Source organism: Hyla sarda, chromosome 5 (genome assembly GCF_029499605.1).
Source record: "Hyla sarda isolate aHylSar1 chromosome 5, aHylSar1.hap1, whole genome shotgun sequence".
NCBI classification, from domain to species: domain Eukaryota; kingdom Metazoa; phylum Chordata; class Amphibia; order Anura; family Hylidae; genus Hyla; species Hyla sarda.
In genome coordinates, this window is record NC_079193.1 from 342,404,437 (window position 1) to 342,423,999 (window position 19,563).

Sequence of the window (19,563 nt, forward strand, 5' to 3'; positions counted from 1 at the left end):
GAGCAAGGTCGGACGTAGCAGAAGGTCAGGGCAGGCAGCAAGGATCGTAGTCAGGGGCAACGGCAGGAGGTCTGGAACACAGGCTAGGAACACACAAGGAAAGGCTTTCTCAAGGTCAGGGCAGGCAGCAAGGATCGTAGTCAGGGGCAACGGCAGGAGGTCTGGAACACAGGCTAGGAACACACAAGGAAAGGCTTTCTCTGGCACAAGGGCAACAAGATCCGGCAAGGGAGTGCAGGGGAAGTGAGGTATAAGTAGGGAGTGCACAGGTGCAAGCTAATTAAGCTAATTGGGCCAGGCACCAATCATTGGTGCACTGGCCCTTTAAGTCTCAGAGAGCTGGCGCGCGCGCGCCCTAGAGAGCGGAGCCGCGCGCGCCAGCACATGACAGCAGGGGACCGGGACGGGTAAGTGACTTGGGACGCGATTCGCGAGCGGGCGCGTCCCGCTGTGCGAATCGCATCCCCGACGGCCATGTCAGTGCAGCGCTCCCGGTCAGCGGGACTGACCGGGGCGCTGCAGGGAGAGAGACGCCGTGAGCGCTCCGGGGAGGAGCGGGGACCCGGAGCGCTCGGCGTAACACTTAGCTTATGGCTGTTCTCTCCCCACCCCTCCCTGCACTGAATGATGAACGTAAAAGGCTCAGCACTGAAAAGTCAAATTATGCCAATCAATCATACAGGCCTGGGATGGGAGGAGGAGGGAGTAGGCATGCATGCTGCAGCTGAGTATGTTCTCTTTGACACTTGAGCTTGGAAGGAAAACCTGATTTTATAACTTTGCAAACAGCCAATAGCTAAGAAATATATATCATTTGTTTTATCTCCCTATCAGCTATCTGCCCATGTCTGCAGCTCTGAGAATTATATAGAGCAGACAGATTTCATTTCATGTCCTATACACATCACACATTTTGGCCAAGCCTGACATCCAATGTATATGGAGGCCTATAGACTCTTCCCGATGTCAGGGGAGAGAAGGATCGAGCATGTTGGATTTCACCTGCCCAATCCATTTGTTCTCATGGAGATAAGCCCCCACCAGAGGAGTCTTTCAGCGGCTTACCTACACTATGAACGCTCATCCAAGCCATGATATTGCAGTAAACTAGACTCATTCAGAGGGGTAGAGAAGTGTATGTGCTGTTGTTAGTCAGTACTTCCTTTTCAGCTTATCCACAACTTCTTGTAAAAGTAATGTAAGAAAAGGAAATTGACTATATTTGCCTATAACCTTTCAGCATACCAGGCCTAATACAGTGGGTCCAAAGGTCTACTTCTCTTACTTTCTGACAACATTTCCCCATATGAAAGGTTAATTATATAAAATTATATAATAAAAAAAATAATCCTCAAAGGTACATCAAATGAAAAAGAAGGATAATAAGAAATATAGAATAAATTATCCAGTAAGAATAGTATAAAGATAATTTCATATAAATATACGTATAGTACTATAGGGCCCTTGCAGCAGACTCTGTAACAATGTAAAACAAGTTAAAATGCAAGAATAAATAAGACCACCTAACTATAAGGGTGCGTTCACACTGAGTAATTCAAGAGGAATTTACTCGAGTAATTCCTCTTGAATTCTCTGCTCCAAATTAATGCACATCTCCTCTGCCCATTGACTTTAATGTTATTTCCGCTGTCCTGTTCACACTGCGGAAATTCTGCTAGCAGAATTCCGACACTGAATTCCTTTCCGCTTGAAGAAAGAACATGTTCATTCTTCAAGCGGAATCCATGAGCAGAATCCAATAGAAGACAATGGTGAAGAAAAAATTCTGCTCAACATCGTTTTCAAGCGGAATTCGAGCGGAATTCAGAAAAGTAGATTAAATAGCCTCCTCCTTCATTCCTCTTCATTTCCACATGGAAATTCCACTTGAATTCCACTTGATGGAGAAGGCAACAATTTCCTGACCGAAATTATTCCTCGTGAATTGCTCTTGAATTCCTCAGTGTGAACGCACCCTAAATAGTAACCTCCAATGGCAGTAAAATGTCCATTTGAATCATAGGTAAAACACTAGAATGTCCATATGTAGCATAGATCGATCTCTTTTACCTCTTAAGGACGCATCACACCGGGTCGGTCCCGGGTGCTATTGATAGCCGGGACCATGGGCTAATAGCGCTAATAGCGCTATTAACCCTTCAGACGCGGCGATCAAAGTTCGTTGCCGCGTCGAAAATGAAAGTAAAAGCTTCCCGGCAGCTCAGTCGGGCTGATCGGGACTATCATGATAAAAACGTGATGTCCCAATCAGCTAGGACGCGAGCGGAGACCCCCTTACCTTGCTCCGTTGCGTCCGATCGGCGTTTCATTGCTCCAAGCCTGAGCTACAGGCTTGAGCAATTAACCCCCTATTACGCTGATCCATGCAAAGCTATGGCTTTGGAGAGATCAGGGTAAAAGATGGGAGCTATAGCACTGCAAAAAAAAAAAAAAAAAAAAAAGTTAATAAAGGACATTTAACCCCTTCCCTAATGAAAGTTTGAATCACCCCCCTTTTCCCATAAAAAAAACCTGTGCAAATAAAAATAAACATATGTGGTATCGCCACGTGCGTAAATGCCCGAACTATAAAAATATATCATTAATGAAACCGCACGGTCGATGGCGTACACGTAAAAAAATTCAAAAGTCCAAAATAGTGTATTTTTGGCCACTTTTTATATCATTTAAAAAATGAATAAAAAGCGATCAAAAAGTCTGATCAATGCAAAAATGGTACCGAAAAACTTCAGAACACGGCGCAAAAAATGAGCCCTCATACCGGTCCGTACGCGGAAAAATAAAAAAGTTATACAGGTCAGAAGATGACAATTTTAATCTTATACATTTTCCTGCATGTAATTATGATTTTTTCCGAAGTACGACAAAATCAAACCTATATAAGTAGGGAATCATTTTAACCATATGGAACTAAAGAATAAAAATAAGGTGTTATTTTTACCGAAAAATGCACTGCGTAGAAACGGAAGCCCCCAAATTGACAAAATGAAATTTTTTCTTCAATTTTGTCGCACAATGATTTTTATTTCTGTTTCGCCATGGATTTTTTGGTAAAATGACTAATGTCACTGCAAAGTAGAATTGGTGGCGCAAAAAATAAGCCATCATATGGAATTTTATGTGCAAAATTGAAAGCGTTATGATTTTTAGAAGGTGATGAGAAAAAAATGAAAATGCAAAAACGGAAAAACGCTGAGTCCTTAAAGGGGTACTCCGCCCCTAGACATCTTATCCCCTATCCAAAGGATGGGGGATAAGATGTTAGATCGCCGCGGTCCCGCTGCTGGGGACCCCGGGCATCGCCGCTGCGGCACCCCGCCATCATTACTGAACAGAGATATGTCAGAGCTCCGCCCCTCATGACATCACGGCCCGTCCCCTTAATGCAAGTCCATGGCAGGGGGCGTGACAACCTCACGCCCCCTTCCCATAGACTTGTATTGACGGGGGTGGACCGTGACGTAACGATGCTCCGGCGCCTGTATTGCCCATCATTACGTGCAGAGCGATCTCGCTCTGCACAGTAATGATAGCGGGGTGCTGCAGCAGCGATCCCCGGGGTCCCCAGCAGCGGTATCCCGGCAATCTGACATCTTATGCCCTATCCTTTGGATAGGGGATAAGATGTCTAGGGGCAGAGTACCCCTTTAAGGGGTTAACACTGCATGGCCATAAAGAAAAATCCTATATAAACAACAAAGTCAATAATGATGATGATCACGTATAACACACACTGTGGTGCACTGCACCGCTCACCAAATCCAAAGGTGTTTCAGCGTTTCTGTGCTCAAACCTTGGAGCAGGGCTCCAGCCTCCCGGCCGGCCTGGTGTGCGAGGTGAGCTGCCGATGTAAGGAAATCCACAGAGAGGTCGCAGCCCAACCTTCCAGCTTCTGTTGTACCAGCGTGAGCAGCGGGCGTGCGCCTCCTGGATATGGAGCGGAGGAGAGATGCGTGCACTTCCTTGCGTACCCGCTCTATAAATTAAATTATCTTTATACTATTCTTACTGGATAATTTCTCCTTTCTTATTGTCTTTCTTAATATCTTTCTTTTTCATTTGACGTACCTTTGAGGACTGTTTTTTTAATTATATAATTTCATATAATTAACTTTTCATTATTTTAGGCCTATTGGGGGTTTAGGTAACAATAGCTACATTGGGTCTGCCTTTCACCACAATGAGCTACAATACTCGCTTTTCCCTATTTTCCCTATATTTCCCCATATGAGTCAGTCAATATCTGAATGTAGGGGAAGAAGAGATGAGAAGCCCAAAGCACATAACACATTGTATCATGGAACTCCTTCATCGATCCTGGTATCATGGTCTCCTTCAGGGATCCTTTGAGATTACACAATGAATAAAAATCCAACAGCGCCACTTTTGTACATAGGCCGTGTCTGGTTTTGCAGCTCAGTCCCATTCTCTCAAAGATGGCTTAAAATACCAAATAAAACCTATGGACAAGAATGGCACTGTTTCTAGGACAATAAGAGCAGATTTTTTTTATAATCTCTGGCTTTTAACTATTGCACAGATATCCAAAGGATTGATTGTGAGTGTTCGACTGCTGAGATCTGCGAACCCCTGCAGACACTTATCCTCTATCCTTTCGATAAGGGATAAGTGTTCCTGCGTCGGGGTACTCCTTTAAACTTGTTTTACATGTTTCTTATATGTCAAGAACAAAAAATATAGTAGAGTTTAGGGATTTCCCAATACAGATAATCTCCTCAGCCTAAGAGTAAAACAGCGGAGCCTATGCAAGTTTTAAACATCCTACCGCCAGACCAACGTCATGGTATAGTATGATTTAACTGTCTGCCAGGCAAGTGCAGAGAATATTTAGTGCAGGGGCAGGGAGATGGGAGAGAGTGGGCGGGGAGAGAAGGTTTAGTGCGGACTGAAAGAAGAATAAGGAGAGGGAGAGAAGACATCAGTCCAGAGGCAGAGAGAGGGCATGGCAGTGCTTCTGCAGTGAGGAGTGCAGGAGGGAACAAGCAGCCTATCACGGCTGGGGCTTCAGGAGACTGGGAAAGCAGGGTGGTACGCAGAATGAGTGCCACCCAGCTTTCCCAGTCAACTAAAGCCCCAACAGTGATAGGTTGTTTGTCCTTCCTGCATATCTCACTGCAGGAGTGCAGGGAAGACAATGCTCTACAGCACCCAGTGATATTTCCCCGAGGTGCAGATGGGACAGATGGGATCAGAACAGGGGAACCAACCAGCAAGAAGATTACCACATAGTAACCTGTAGGAAGTTTTTCCATTAGTTCATTGTTGACAGTGAGCGTGAGTGTCTTCTTTTATTTGTTATCATTGTTACTTTTCCTCTCCAGCATTTTGCATACTCAGCTAGTCTGTAATAAAGAAATCCAAGTCATGTAACAGTATGAGGGGAATTTGGAGGGAATGTGTGACATATCAGCCATGCTAAAACGGGAAAGAAGCGGCAGTGTTGGGTGACGTCCTCTGGACTGCTGACTGCCTTGTTGTTCTGAAGCCTGAGGAATTCTCAATAAGGTTCATTCATAAATCAATGACGTGTGACTAACCCTATTGTGGCTCCGCAGCTTTTACTTGCACACGGCTGGTAATTTCTTACGTACATACACATTACCATTTATAAATGTTTGTCTTGGGCATGTCAGGGTGCCCGCCACTGGCAGTCACATCAGTCGGTTCCTGCCACCAAACAGAAAACTTCCAGATAACTTGTTTACACCTAACACACCACGTTGTGGATGAGATAACCCATAGATATAGGGCTTTATGCCCAGAGTATAATATCACAGCTGTCTCTTACTTCTACTGTAGGGCTGGGTTCACACTGTGTTTGTTTTCACGTTCAAGGGTACGTTCACATGCGCGGATTTACAGCGGATTTTACACTGCAAATCCGTTGGTGAAGGCCCCGCTCTATGCTGGCTTTACATGTGCCTCCTCGTAGCGGCAATACGCCTCTACCAGCAGACACCCTGCGATGTGCAGTATACTCGCACATCGCGGGAGCTCTCTGCCTAGCTCAGAGCAGGGAGAGTGGCCGCGATGTGCAAGTACGCTGCGCACATCGCTGCACTGTGTCTGCTGGTAGTGGTGTATTGCCACAACAAGCAGGCACATGTAAAGACAGCATAGAGCGGGGCTTTCACCTGCGGATCAGCAGCTAAATATGCTGCGAAAATCCGCGCGTGTGAACATACTCTTGAAAAGGATGAAAACGGATGCTAAAAATGGGTTCTGCTGAATGCCATACAGCAGGGCTTGACAAATTTGTAATGAGTCTAGGAGCCAGCTAAAATATTTAGGAGCCAGGATGCCACACGTCACATAAAAGGACGTCATACGATCCGTCATTACTGTACCCTAATCTCTTACCGGTTTGTCACCGTAATTACCGTCCCCTCATCTCTCCCTGTGTGTCAGCTATTACTGCCCCCTCATGTCCTTCTTGTGTATCACAGTCATTAGTGTTCCCTCATCTCTCCGTGTTAGTTATAACTGTCCCCTAATCTCCCACTGTGTTACAGTCATTACTGCCCCCTCATCTCTCCTCTGTGTGTTGATTATTACTGTCCCCTCATTTATTCCATTTGTCAAAGTTATTACTGCACCCTCATATCCCGTCTTTGCCAGTCATTTCTCTCCCCTCATCTTCCCTGTGTGTCACAGTCATTACTGTCCCCTCATCTCTCCCCTGTGTGTCACAGTCATGTATCCACTCATTTCCCCCGGTCATTACTGTCCCCTGATATCTTCATGTGTGTCACAGTTAATACTGTTCTCTCCTCCCCCCTTTGTGTCACAGTAATGAGTGTCCTCTCTGTCTCCGTTCTGCCACCTAATATCCACCACTCATGTAACACCATAGCGCCGATCGCAGGCAGATCGGGAGACCAGCGCGAAAACAGAGGTGGAGGTAAGTAAAACTGACCCCTAGAGTAAATTTAAATGGGCACTGTCAGATATAAGAACTTTTTATACATTGTGCATCTTGGCAAAACAATGGTTTATCTAATATACTTCTTTAAAAAAAAATTACATTTTATTAAAGGGGTACTCCAGTGGAAAAAAATAATTCTAATCAACTGGTCCCAGAAAGTTAAATAGATTTGTAAATTACTTCTATTTAAAAATCTTAATCCTTCCAGTACTTATTAGCTGCTGTATGCTCCAGAGGAAGTTGTATAGTTATTTTCTGTCTGACCAAAGTGCTCTATGCTGACACCTCTGTCCATGTCAGGAACTGTCCAGAGCAGGAGAGGTTTGCTATTGGGATTTGCTCCTACTCTGGCCAGTTCCTGACATGGACAGAAGTGGCAGCAACTGTGGTCAGACAGAAAAGAACTACACAACTTCCTCTGGAGCATACAGCAGTTGATAAGTACTGGAAGGATTAAGATTATTGAATAGAAATAATAAACAAATCTGTATAACTTTCTGGCACCAATTACTTTGAAAACAATTTTTCTCCTTTGGAGTAGTGTTGAGCGGCATAGGCCATATTCGAATTTGCGATATTTCGCGAATATATGGCCGAATATTCGTCATATATTCGCTAAATTCGCATATTCATAATATTCGAAGAAAATTCGTAATATTCGAAAAATTAGCATATGTGAAAATACGCATATATGAAAATTTCCATATGTGAAAATTAGCATAAGCCAACAAATTCACATATGCGAAAATTACCATATGCAAAAATTACCATATATACGAAAATTAGCATAAGCGAAAATTTGCATATGCGAAAATTCGTACGCCAGTCTCACACAGTAGTATTAGAGCCTTCTTTACACCACACAAGCTGGAAGCAGAGAGGGATGATCACTGTGATGTGTGCTGTGAAAAAAAAAAGAATATTCGTAATTGCAAATATATAGTGCTATATTCGCGAATTCACAAATATGCGATATTCACGAATAAAATTCACATTGCGAATATTCGCGAGCAACACTATTTTGGAGTACCCCTTTAACAGACTTTACTAAAGCTGTGCATTACTCTTGCTGTCCCCACTGGCACAGGTTGGCTTCTGGAAGTACTGGAAGGGTTAAGATTTTTATATAGAAGTAATTCACAAATCTGTTTCACTTTCTCGCTCCAGTTGATTTAAAAAATGTTTTTTCCACCGGAGTACTCCTTTAAAGAAAACTGCCTTTGAAAATCCCACCACTAGGGATCCCCATACCTCCTGGGACACTGATGTGTCCCATTGCAGCATGATCGTTTCCAATGGTCATGGACAAGAGACGGCTGATGAACAAGGCTGCAGGAGGAACACAGCCTGCCGCAACACTGCTGCAACACAGAGTTTTACCAAACATGTGCCCCCAGCTGTTGCAAAACTACAACTTCAAGTAAGCCTGGAAAGTCAAAGGATGTCTGGGCATGCTGGGAGTTGTGGTTTTGCAAAAGTTGTAGGCATACAGCTAAAAGCAAGACTGCTGTAAAAAGAGTTATCCAAACACTGTACCTCCAACTATTCCAAAACTACAAGTCCCAGCATAACAAGACTGCCGAAGAATGACACACATGAATGACATAGGAAGATGTACCGTATTTTTCATCATATAAGACGCTTCGGCATATAAGACGCACCTAATTTTATAGGATAAAAATCTAGAAAATAAAGATTCTGAACCAAATACAATGTAAAGTATAGGACAGTGATCTTCAACCTGCGGACCTTCAGATGTTGCAAAACTACAACTCCCAGCATGCTGGGAGTTGTAGTTTTGCAACATCTGGAGGTCCACTGGTTGAAGACCACCGGTATAGGAGGTAGTACTCACATGTCCCCGCCGCTCCGGACCCGTCACCGCTGCCCTGGATGTCTCCCTCCATCGCTGTCGCCGCGTCCCCGGTGTGTCCCCGTCGCTCCGGAATGTCTCTGCTGCCCGGTATACTCGCTCTCCGTCGCCGCCATGACGTCGCTACGCACGCCGCTACGCACGCCGCTACGCGCGCCGCTACGCGCGCCGCTCCTATTGGATGACGTGACGGTGTGTGCAACGATGTGAAGACGAAGGAGAGCGCCGGCCATGCAGGGGATCCCGGCACGGAGCAGACACCGAGGAGGCAGGTAAAGTCCCTCCCAGTGTCCTGTAAGCTGTTCGGGACGCCATGATTTCACCGCAGCGGTTCCTAACAGCCCGACTGAACAGCCAGATTAGTGTTATTTTCACTTCAGACGCGGCGTCAGCTTTGATCGCTGCGTCTGAAGGGTTAATACAGGGCATCACCGCGATCGGTGATGTCCTGTATTAGCCGCGGGTCCCGGCCGTTGATGGCCGCAGAGACCGCCGCGATAGGTGTGTATTCACCTTATAAGACGCACTAACTTTTCCCCCCCAGTTTTGGGGAAGAAAAAGTGCATCTTATACAGCGAAAAATACGGTAAGTTATACACTCACCATATTGTCTTTGGTGGTAGAGTACAGGCAATTTCCAATAATCATTGTGTGTGTGTGTGTACAGCATAAATCTAGAGAGGAAAGGGTTACAGTCCCTGAGAGAAGATGAAAAAGACAGTGAGCAGTGTTAATATGCAATTTTTTTGTGAAATATGAGTGATACATACTGTCAGGCCCAGGCCTGAGTATTAAATCATACATGTGTTTTATAATTGCATCTGTGTATAAACTAAGACCAGGGGTCATTCAGACGGTGTATCCTGTGTCTTTTGTGTATTGCAGTTGATTGGGGGGGTCTGGCTGTGTGTTTACATCGTCTTTGAAGTCCTGCACCCTGGTCCCATCAACCAGATAATATACCAGATAAGAGGGCCAGGAAGAGAGATGCCCCCCTGGTGGGATCAGAGGGGAGGGGGGAATGGAGTCCTTCCAAAAAGGAGATATATAATATTTAACAATGCTAGAGTCGGTTGTTAAGATCTGTGCCCCAAGCTGACAAGACCATCCTAAGAACAGCTGGAGACTCTCTCTCATGGACTGCTATAATATTACGCTGTAAGAACTTCATTTTTGCTTTTCTGAACTTGTATTGCTAAACTCTTATATATATTCTTATACCTGTATGTCATTTGTTTCTGTATTTTTATATAGTCAGCACTGTGATACCTCTTATCAGATTAAATGTTTAATTAATCATCTCTGGTCTTTGATCTCTAAATATATGAGCTCACCTTTCTGAAGGCAGCTCTGGTGGAAACACGTTTATCTAAGGGTTAATTTGGTGACTTGCTGGGACTAGTAGTGGATACCCAGAGGTCTGGCGGCTTTAACCCTTGCACCATCACACTCTCTCTAGCGTCTTGGCTGGACCGATAGGGTGTGATCGTGACGCATACATACAAATTATATGTACATGATCAGGATGAGGTACTGAGATAGGCCCGTTTCACACTACCGATATGTCCCATCAAATACGGCCGTCAAACTCTCTTTTTTTGCAGTTTGACGGCCGTCATTTTGACGGGTCATAACGGGCAATAATGGGTCCAGATGGACCTTATTCTTGTCAATGGGGTCAGTCGGGCGCCGTTATTTTCTGTTGCTAGCACTATTTTTTCTCCCGCTATTCGCCATCCGAAAACATTGGGCTTCACACATGGGAGACATCTGGCAGTGTGAATGTAGCCTAATATGACAGCTTGGTTGGTTTTGTTTTTTTGTGAGATCTTACAGGTACACTTAAAAAATTTAGCATGTCAGTTTTACTGTATGGTGAACTATGACAAAATGTATTGCCCCACAATTCACAATTCAGGAAAAATGTTGGTAAATTTATCTGGTGAATCACTTCTAGCCTGTTTCTTCTTTCCTCACTTGCAGGGGCGGGCAATGGCAATCGGCATGTTACTGCAACACTGTATGGGCCATTGGCCATCACATGGGGGCATAGTTTTGCCCACTTACAATTTAGGACCAGCCCCAGCCTTAGTTAATGGGGACATTAATGTGTTTTGAGATCTCTGCTTGCTGTCAGTGATTTTAAATATTTTGTCTAGAGGAGTGGTCTCTAAACTGTGGACCTCCAGGTGTTGCAAAACTACAACTCCCAGTATGCCCGGACAGCCAACGGCTGGGAGTTGTAGTTTTGCAACATATGGAAGGCCACAGTGTGGACACAAACTTGTCCAGAGGAAAAGTTGCTAAGTCGCCCATAGCAACCAATCAGATTGCTTCTTTCATTTTCCAGGGGCCTTTTCAAAAATGAAAGAAGCAATCTGATTGGTTGCTATGGGCAACTCAGCAACTTTTTCTCTGGACAAATTTTGATAAATCTCCACTGTAATAGGCCTTTTTGTTTTGTTATTGTGGTTGGAATGTTTTTCCTATGTCTGCCGCCTGAACACTCCTCCTCCCAGCTACACCCAGCCTGTCAGTGGCAGCTCGCACCATGTGAAGTTACAACACGTTTACATACTCAAAAACACGTCACTCACCCCCACCCCCATAACACTGTCTAATGGCATCTTCTGTCCAGCGAAATCTAAGCGATTGGGATCTTTCACTTTTAAAAAATAGGGGTGCTGAACGCATACATGGGGTGACATTACTACATTGGTGTCCGCTGTCCCCTAACCCCCGCAATGTTGGTATGGTCTGCGTATCAAAGTACATGGAAGTGGGATTTGTCACTTTGCAAAATAGGGGTGGTGCTGGGAAGATCAGAGGGCTCGTCTGTGGTGTTTAGGAATATGAGAGCTCACACGCAGTCCTGTCACAGGACGTCCTTCTCCGGGGAGGGGCGACTTGAAAACTAAAAAAGTTTTGTCAGAAGTTTTACCTCAGGGAGTGAAAGTTTTTGGTAGGGCAGCATGGAGTACCTGACTGGCATCAGCAAAAGCGGCCGCGTCCTGAAGGGCACTGCCAACCGACTATGGCTGGGGCTGCGGGAGGTGCACTTCCATGACTACCTGAAGGACGAGATACTGAGAGGGGAGACCCCGCCGTCCAGCCCGGAGCTCAGCCCGACACCCTCAGGTTAAGAAGGGGGGTCCTGACAGTCGGGAGGGGGTACTGTCCTAGGTCTGAAACCTGCTGGTACTTTTAGTTCTACAACCTAAACTAGTAGCTTATGTCGTCTTTGAGGTGTAAACAATGTTTTAATGTTTTACCCAGTCCTTGAGGAAATGTTTCCCAGGCAGGGTGCCTCCAGCTGTGGCAAAACTATAACTCTCAGCATGCCCCTGTCCGAGCATACTGGGTATTGTAGTTTTGCAACAGCTGGAGGCACCCTGCCTGGGAAACACTGCCTTAGGAGCGCACTGGCATTGTATGACCACCCCGTAACCTGCTGTAGTCCTATACAGCATGTGCCATATGGCGGCACAATATATTAGAGATATACTGTAGTAGATGTCCATAATAACTAATAGGGGCTCTGTGTAGTAGACCGCGCTATTCCATAGTGTCCAGTATTTAACAGAAAAAAAAGTTTTAATCTTAATTATATATATATATATATAGATATATATATTATTATTATTTTATTAAATTTTTTTTATTTTGATATATATATATTTTTTTTCCAGGGGAATATTTTGGCCCAATTCACACTATGGAATTTTTTCTCAATGGGATTCTGCTGCACCATGGATGCTGCAGAGTTTTGGATTCTGGGCTCCACTGCAAGAATGAACATCTTCATTCTTTTCTCTGTGAATTCCGTGCAAACTGTATTGCCGTCAGAGGGAGGACAGCGCATGTCTGCGCAGTCATAGCACTGATTTATTTAGGAAATTCCCAAATGACATAATGTGAATGGACCCTAAGGGTGAGTGAGGGATCCAGAGGTTCTGATCAGAATGGTATGACAACCTGAGTAATCTGCCATAGCGTTCCAAGATAGGAATACCCCTTTAACCTTCTGCTTGCTTCTCATTTAGGCTGGGTTCACACTGTGCAATTTTTGGTCAGAATTTCTGCTGGAGATTGAGCCGGCGGCACTAGGATCACGCAGACTACATTGCCGTTTCCATAGATGGTAATGCATTTCTGAGCAGATCTCCCAAAAGACCCCCCCAGAAATGCATTGCAGTCTATGGGGGCAGCAATGCAGTCTGCTCGGTCCTAGCGCCGCCAGCTCGATTTCTGGCAGAAATTCTGCCCAGAAATTCTGCAGTGTGAACCTAGCCTTAAGGTGCCCTGACACCAGTGTTTTCTAGACGGTGTGCCTCCAGCTGTTCAAAAATACAACTCCGGGCATGCTGGGAGTTGTAGTTTTTCTATAGCTGGAGGCACACTCTTTAGAAAAGCCTGCCATACACCTTCAATAGAACATTCAGTTAAAAGTGTGTTCCAGAAAATAAAAACGTATTTCCCTATAGCAGAGGTCGGACCCCCCCCTGCGATCTCTGGAAAAGGGACCGGACTCTACTGAATGTAATGATGGGTCTGCACATGCTCCATCATGGTCTGTGTCAGTATTTCCCAACCAGGGTGCCTCCAGCTGTTGCAGAACTACAACTCTCAGCTGGAAGTTTTAACTTTGCAACAGCTGGTGGCGACGTGGTTGGGGGGAACCCTGGTCTATGGGAACGCCGGAGATCCTAGAGTACAGGGGTACGGCCAACTCTGGTGTTCCCATAAACAGTGCGTGACTTGTGTGACGCCCCAATGCTCTACAACAGAGAGTTGGGATTCTGTTCTGGGATTGGGGATGCCCGAGGCTAGATGACCCTCTAAGTCAGTGTTTCCCAACCAGGGTGCCTCCAGATGTTGCAAAACTACAACTCCCAGCATGCCTGGACAGCCAAAGGCTGTCCAGGCATGCTGGGGGTTGTAGTTTTGCAACACCTAGAGGCACCCTGGTTGGGAAACGCTGCTCTAAGCAAACCATTGGATAGAGAGTAAGTTGGTAGACTCTGGAATACCCCTTTAATGGCGGTCTCCTTTGTTTCCTTTATACGCATGAATGCTTCACTTAGCTGAGCGTTCACATGCTCTATGAAGCTGGCAGGTTTCATGTTGAGGAGGCTGATCTCCCCAAAAACTAAAGGATCAGTCTGTTGAAATCCAGCATGCCTGCATTGCTATCTGGGCATGCTGAGAGTTGTAGTTTTGCAACAGCAGAAGGCATCCTGGTACTTGACTACTTATCCCCTATCCACAGATACGGATCACATGGGGTCCCACCCCCCGCTGTCATGCATGGAGCACCCACCTCTCTGTGCATGAAGCTGTGTCAACTACAGCACAGATTGGTCATCGACACCCCCCTCCATGTATCTCTATGGTAGAGCCGGGGGTACACGGGCTCCGTGCATGAGCAGAGTCAGGGTGCTGTGCAGGAGATCACTTGGGGTCCCAGCGGTTGCGATCAGATTCTTATTCCCTATCCTGTGGATAGGGGCTAAGTAGTTAAAGGGGTACTCCGGTGGAAAACTTTTTATTTATTTATTTATTTTTTAAATCAATGTGCCAGACAGTTAAAAAGATCTGTTAATTACTTCTATTAAAAAAATCTTAATCCTTCCAGTACTTATTAGCGGCTGTATACTACAGAGGAAATTCTTTTCTTTTTGGATTTCTTTTCAGTCTGACCACAGTGCTCTCTGCTGACACCTCTGTCCATGTCAGGAACTGTCCAGAGCAGGAGAAAATCCCCATAGCAAACCTATGCTTCTCTGGACAGTTCCTAAAATGGACAGAGGTGTCAGCAGAGAGCACTTTGGACGGACAGAAAAGAAATCCAAAAAGAAAATAATTTATGGTACTAGTTGATTTTAAGAAAAAAAGTTTACCACTGAAGTACCCCTTTTAAATACTGTCCGCCCCCTTTAACAAAGCCTCAGCTGTGAGCAGACATGATTGAGACAGCGGAGAATGTTTCTATTCACTGACAGCAAACAGATCTTAAAGGGGTACTCCATTACTTAAAAACCCTGCAGGATTGGGGCTTAGCATTTGATTGTGAGGGGAGTCTGGGCCCCGTATGATCTCCAGAATAGGGCTCTCACTCTCCCTGTGCATGGAGCGGCCTGGGGCTCCATGCTGCACTATTGTGTCTCCGCCACTCCCATAAGGAATACATTGTGATGTGCCTGTCCAGAGGAATCTTGAATTGGGTTTTTGCAGTGCAGTGACGCTCCTGGGGAGTAACTTGATCCTGTGTTTGCTCTCTGTCTCTGTACAAGAAAATCAGAACATGTTGATATATATCGGGTCATAAAATCTGTTTTATCTACACAATGGTGTGGAGGAGGATGTATTAACATGAGGATCCTGAGCAGTGCACTCCCGTCCTGCCTTTCTGACCTGTTCACACACTCAACCTCGTGTTTTTTTTTGTGTAGGGCATTTTTGCTGTGGTAATGCATAGGGCAAGTTCAGCTTTTCTATTAGGCCTTCTTCACATGGCAGAATTTCTGAGTGGAATCCAAAGGAAAAACTTTGCTCAGAATTTCTGTTGCAGCAGAGTCCCATTGTTTCCTATGGGATTCTGCTGCACACGACATCTGCCACAGAAATTCAGAATGTTGCTTCTGGAAAGAATTGACGTGTCAACTCTGTGCGGAATCAGCTCGAAAATGCATTGTCTTCTATGGCGGTGGTGCGTTTCAGAGCGTTCCTAGCGCCTGTTTGGCTACCTACGGAATATCACCTTGGAAAGTTTCTAGTCAGACATTCTGCTGGTTACTGCTCCTGTTTGTTGAATCTATTGTCATCCTGCTGAAAATAGCACATACGGTATGTCTTTAGCAGAGTCACTAGGCAGTAATGGGGTCCACTGCTCCCATTAACAGTATATGTTGGCATCCCGGCGCATCCGACTAACGGGAGAATTGATCTAGTGTGAACCTGCCCTTAGATAAATAGGACTAAACCTTTGGCTGTCTGGGCATGCTAGTAGCAACTGCTGGAGGGCCACAGTTTGGAGACCACTAAACTCTAAACTGATGCATTATGTGAAATTTAACTTTTTTCATATGTACAAACATTTTTAAAATGTACAGTGGTCCCTCAAGTTAGAATATTAATTGATTCCAGGACGACCATTGTATGTTGAAACCATTGTATGTTGAGATCATAACTCTATGGAAACCTGGTGATTGGTTCTGAAGCCCCAAAATGTCATCCAAAATAGGAAAAAGTCAGAATTAAAGAAAAATAAGTAGATAACTAATACAGATAAAGCAAATCCTTACATATAAAAGTAAGAAAGATCTGCTGGGTGGCATATTAGCTGGATAAAGCTCCGTAGTGAGCGAAACTAGTTGCATTTCTCTCCTCCACGTCCTCCACCTGTCCCGGACCTCGACCCCCAGCTGAATAAAAACCTCCTTGTCCGTAGTACATTTAGAGTGGGTGAGTGCGGTCTTTTTTCCTTCTACACTTGCACCTATTATTGGACTTTTTCTGTTTAAACCTGCACCCCCAACATATGTCTGCCTACCCGATCTCCTGGAAGTACTACTACAGCCATAACTCATCTAATACATCTGGACAGTGCCATTTCCTTCTGCACTCTGCTTACTAGGATAGCATTGCGATGGTGGAGATCAAATTCAAATACAGTCATCGGTGGTGCTGGGATAAATGAAGAGATAGATGTATCAGATATATGGTGACAAGAAACAAACAAAGATATCCGCGTTCACCGCTGCATTGACGACTTGGTGCTCCTAGATAGAGGTGCACATACATTTGTTTCTAGTCACTATATATATATATATATATATATATATATATATATATACACACACACACCTTTTCTTACTGTAGCTTTTGTTTTTTATTTACTGTACATGGGAAAATTGGGTGACATCCGCTCCTTTCGGTAAATATACCTCCAGAGTGCAGCATGATAGGAGCCAGGACGGTATGGCTTTATATTGCTGCTGTAGAATTCATATGTCAGTGTGACAACTCAAGGATTTTGGGAGCATATAGTTCAGGGATATGTTTCTTTTCCCAAGGTAATTTAGTTGAAGAAGAAAAAGGAGAAAAAAAAAAAAAAGAAAAGAAAAAAAACTGCACTAAAGAAATACAAATGTATGCTTTATTCTATTTTCAATGTAATAAGAATAAAATAGTATTTTCTTTTGATTAGAAATGAATCCCCAAGCGCAAATTTAGAAAGACATAGCTGCACATGTTATACATTGATTTATTGCTTCTCAGCACAACTTTAAAGGGGTTCTCCGGTGCTTACACATCTTATTCCCTATCCAAAGGATAGGGGATAAGATGCCTGATTGCGGGAGTCCCACAGCTGGGGACGCCCGGGATCTTGCATGCGGCACCCCGTTTGTAATCAGTCCCCGGGGCGGGTTTGCTCTGGGTCTGATTACGGGCGACCACCGGGCCGGCGGCGTGTGACATCACACCTCCGCCCCGGTGTGACGTCATGCTCTGCCCCTCAATGCAAGCCTACGGGAGGGGGCGTGATGGTGATCACGTCCCCTCCCGTAGGCTTGCATTGAGGGGAGGAGCGTGACGTCACATGGGGGAGGAGGCGTGACATCACACGCCGCCGGCCCGGTGGTCACCCGTAATCAGACCCGGAGCGAACACGCGCCGGGGACTGATTACAAACGGGGTGCTGCGTGCATGATCTCGGGCGTCCCCAGCTGCGGGACTCCTGCGATCAGGCTTCTTATCCCCTATCCTTTGAATAGGGGATAAGATGTGTAAGCACCGGAGAACCCCTTTAACAACTAACATCAGGTAGATAGTAGATGTTTTGATCAAAGTCTACAAGCCCATTATCTACTTCACGGCCACCTGGTTCAAGTGGGTCCCTAACCTTAACCCCTTAAGGGCTCAGGTTTTTGCATTTTCGTTTTTTCCTCCTTACCCTTTCAATTTTTCACCTAAAAATCCTCCATATTATGGCTTATTATTTGCGCCACCAATTCTACTTTCCAGTGACATTATTAATTTTACCCAAAAATCCACAACGAAACGGAAAAATTTTTACAAAAAAAACACCATTTTGTCACTTTTGGGGGCTTCTGTTTCTACGTAGTGCATTTTTCTCCGGTCTGATAGCGCCTCTGTTCTCTCTCCTGTCTAATAGCTCTCCTCTGTGCTCTTTCCTGTCTGATGGGACTCCTCTGTGCTCTCTCCTGTCTGATAGCGTTCCTCAGTGCTCTCTCCTGTCTGATAGCGCTCCTCTGTGCTCTCTCCTGTCTGATAGCGCTCCTCTGTGCTCTCTCCTGTCTGATAGCGCTCCTCTGTGCTCTCTCCTGTCCTATCAGACACAGAGGAGTACTAGTCCACCCTCACTTACTGGACTTTGTCCATGCCTGAGCTTCAGCTTGGACAAAACCATGATTTTATAAGCAATAATTTCTTTAAAGATGAGTTAAGTATATTAGAAAGGTTAATGTGTTGCCAAGGTGTACAACACATACGTTTTTTTTAAATCTGACAGTGCCCATTTAAGGGTTTGTTCGGTTACGTAAAACGTATATCCCTATCCACAGGCAGAGGCCCGCTCTGCCAATCACTTGCCACAGCGATGTTCGGCCTCAGTCTGAGATTGTGGGGACCAAAGCGATACACATTAAAAGACTGGCCCCATTCTGGAGAACGTGTAGGATCCCAGCGGTCGGACTCCCCGTGATCAGACATTTATCCACCACCACTTCAACACCATTACCCATAGGAGGAATGACCCAGGGGTTTAGCCCACTACTGCCAGAGCTAGCCCTGACTCTGGACCATGCCAACCCGCAGACACTGTGCCACAGCAACAAAGGCTGCCATACAGACACACCAGTGTGAAAATATAACTAAGCTCACCTTACCATGTGCTCCCTGTTGGCTGGGTTCAAACTACAAAATCCTCGGCCGGAGATTCTAAGTGCGACCAGACCAGTGCTAACTGAATCAGTCGGCGCTATGACCGCACAGACATTGCTGTCCCACTCGACTGCAATGTCTGCGACGCAGATTCTGCCAGAACATTGAGCAGGTTCAATGATCTCGCAGAATTTTTTGATTGGAATTTTCTGAAATGTAATTTAAATTTAGTTAGTTTCGTAAATTTACCATCAAGAAACAAATAAGCAATTAAAAAATGTTCATAACAGTTAATGTGCACCTTTGTGATGTCATTTGGGGCGGCTCAGTATTCACACAATGGGGTCACTACTGAATGTAACACATATATAGCCTGCTGCAGCTTGGTCCGGCTCTTGTAGAGTGTGTTCGGCTGTAGCTACCTACCTGCAGTGCCTAGCGCTGGGAGGAAGTGACTTGATCCCAGATCTCTATGGTGCAGCAGATCTGTGTGGAAAGGAGCAACAGAGTGGCCAGGTACATGATATGGGGAGGAGGACTTAAGTTTATTCTTCTCCATTTCATATCCAGTCAATGATAATAATATGGAGGGGATTGGGTAGGGCTGTGCGGTATACCGGTTCATACCGAATACCAACATTTTTGTCCTGCACGATATGAATTTTTCCCCTTACCACAAAACCGGTTGGGCCCCTCCCCCTCGTTAATGAATGAATTATCAGCCCAGCGCTGCGCTGTCCCCACATCGGGGAACTAATCATGTGACCCGCGAGCGCTGTTCTGCCCCCCCCCCCCCCCTCCCAATTATCAGCCCAGT

General features: G+C 45.2%; 1 protein-coding gene across 3 annotated transcripts in view; it reads left to right on the top strand.

The window, feature by feature from the left end:
- The window catches only part of OXR1 (oxidation resistance 1), a 618,048-nt gene that overhangs the window by 471,220 nt on the left and 127,265 nt on the right, over positions 1-19,563 (top strand). The window contains exon 1 of one of the 3 annotated variants that reach the window (XM_056522578.1): positions 11,658-11,978. The exons of the other annotated variants lie outside the window; for them this stretch is intronic. Coding sequence (XP_056378553.1) covers positions 11,813-11,978 — 166 coding nt within the window. The 5' untranslated portion in view covers positions 11,658-11,812. Of the gene's footprint in view, positions 1-11,657; positions 11,979-19,563 lie in introns of those variants that run through there. 3 annotated transcript variants of the gene reach the window in all.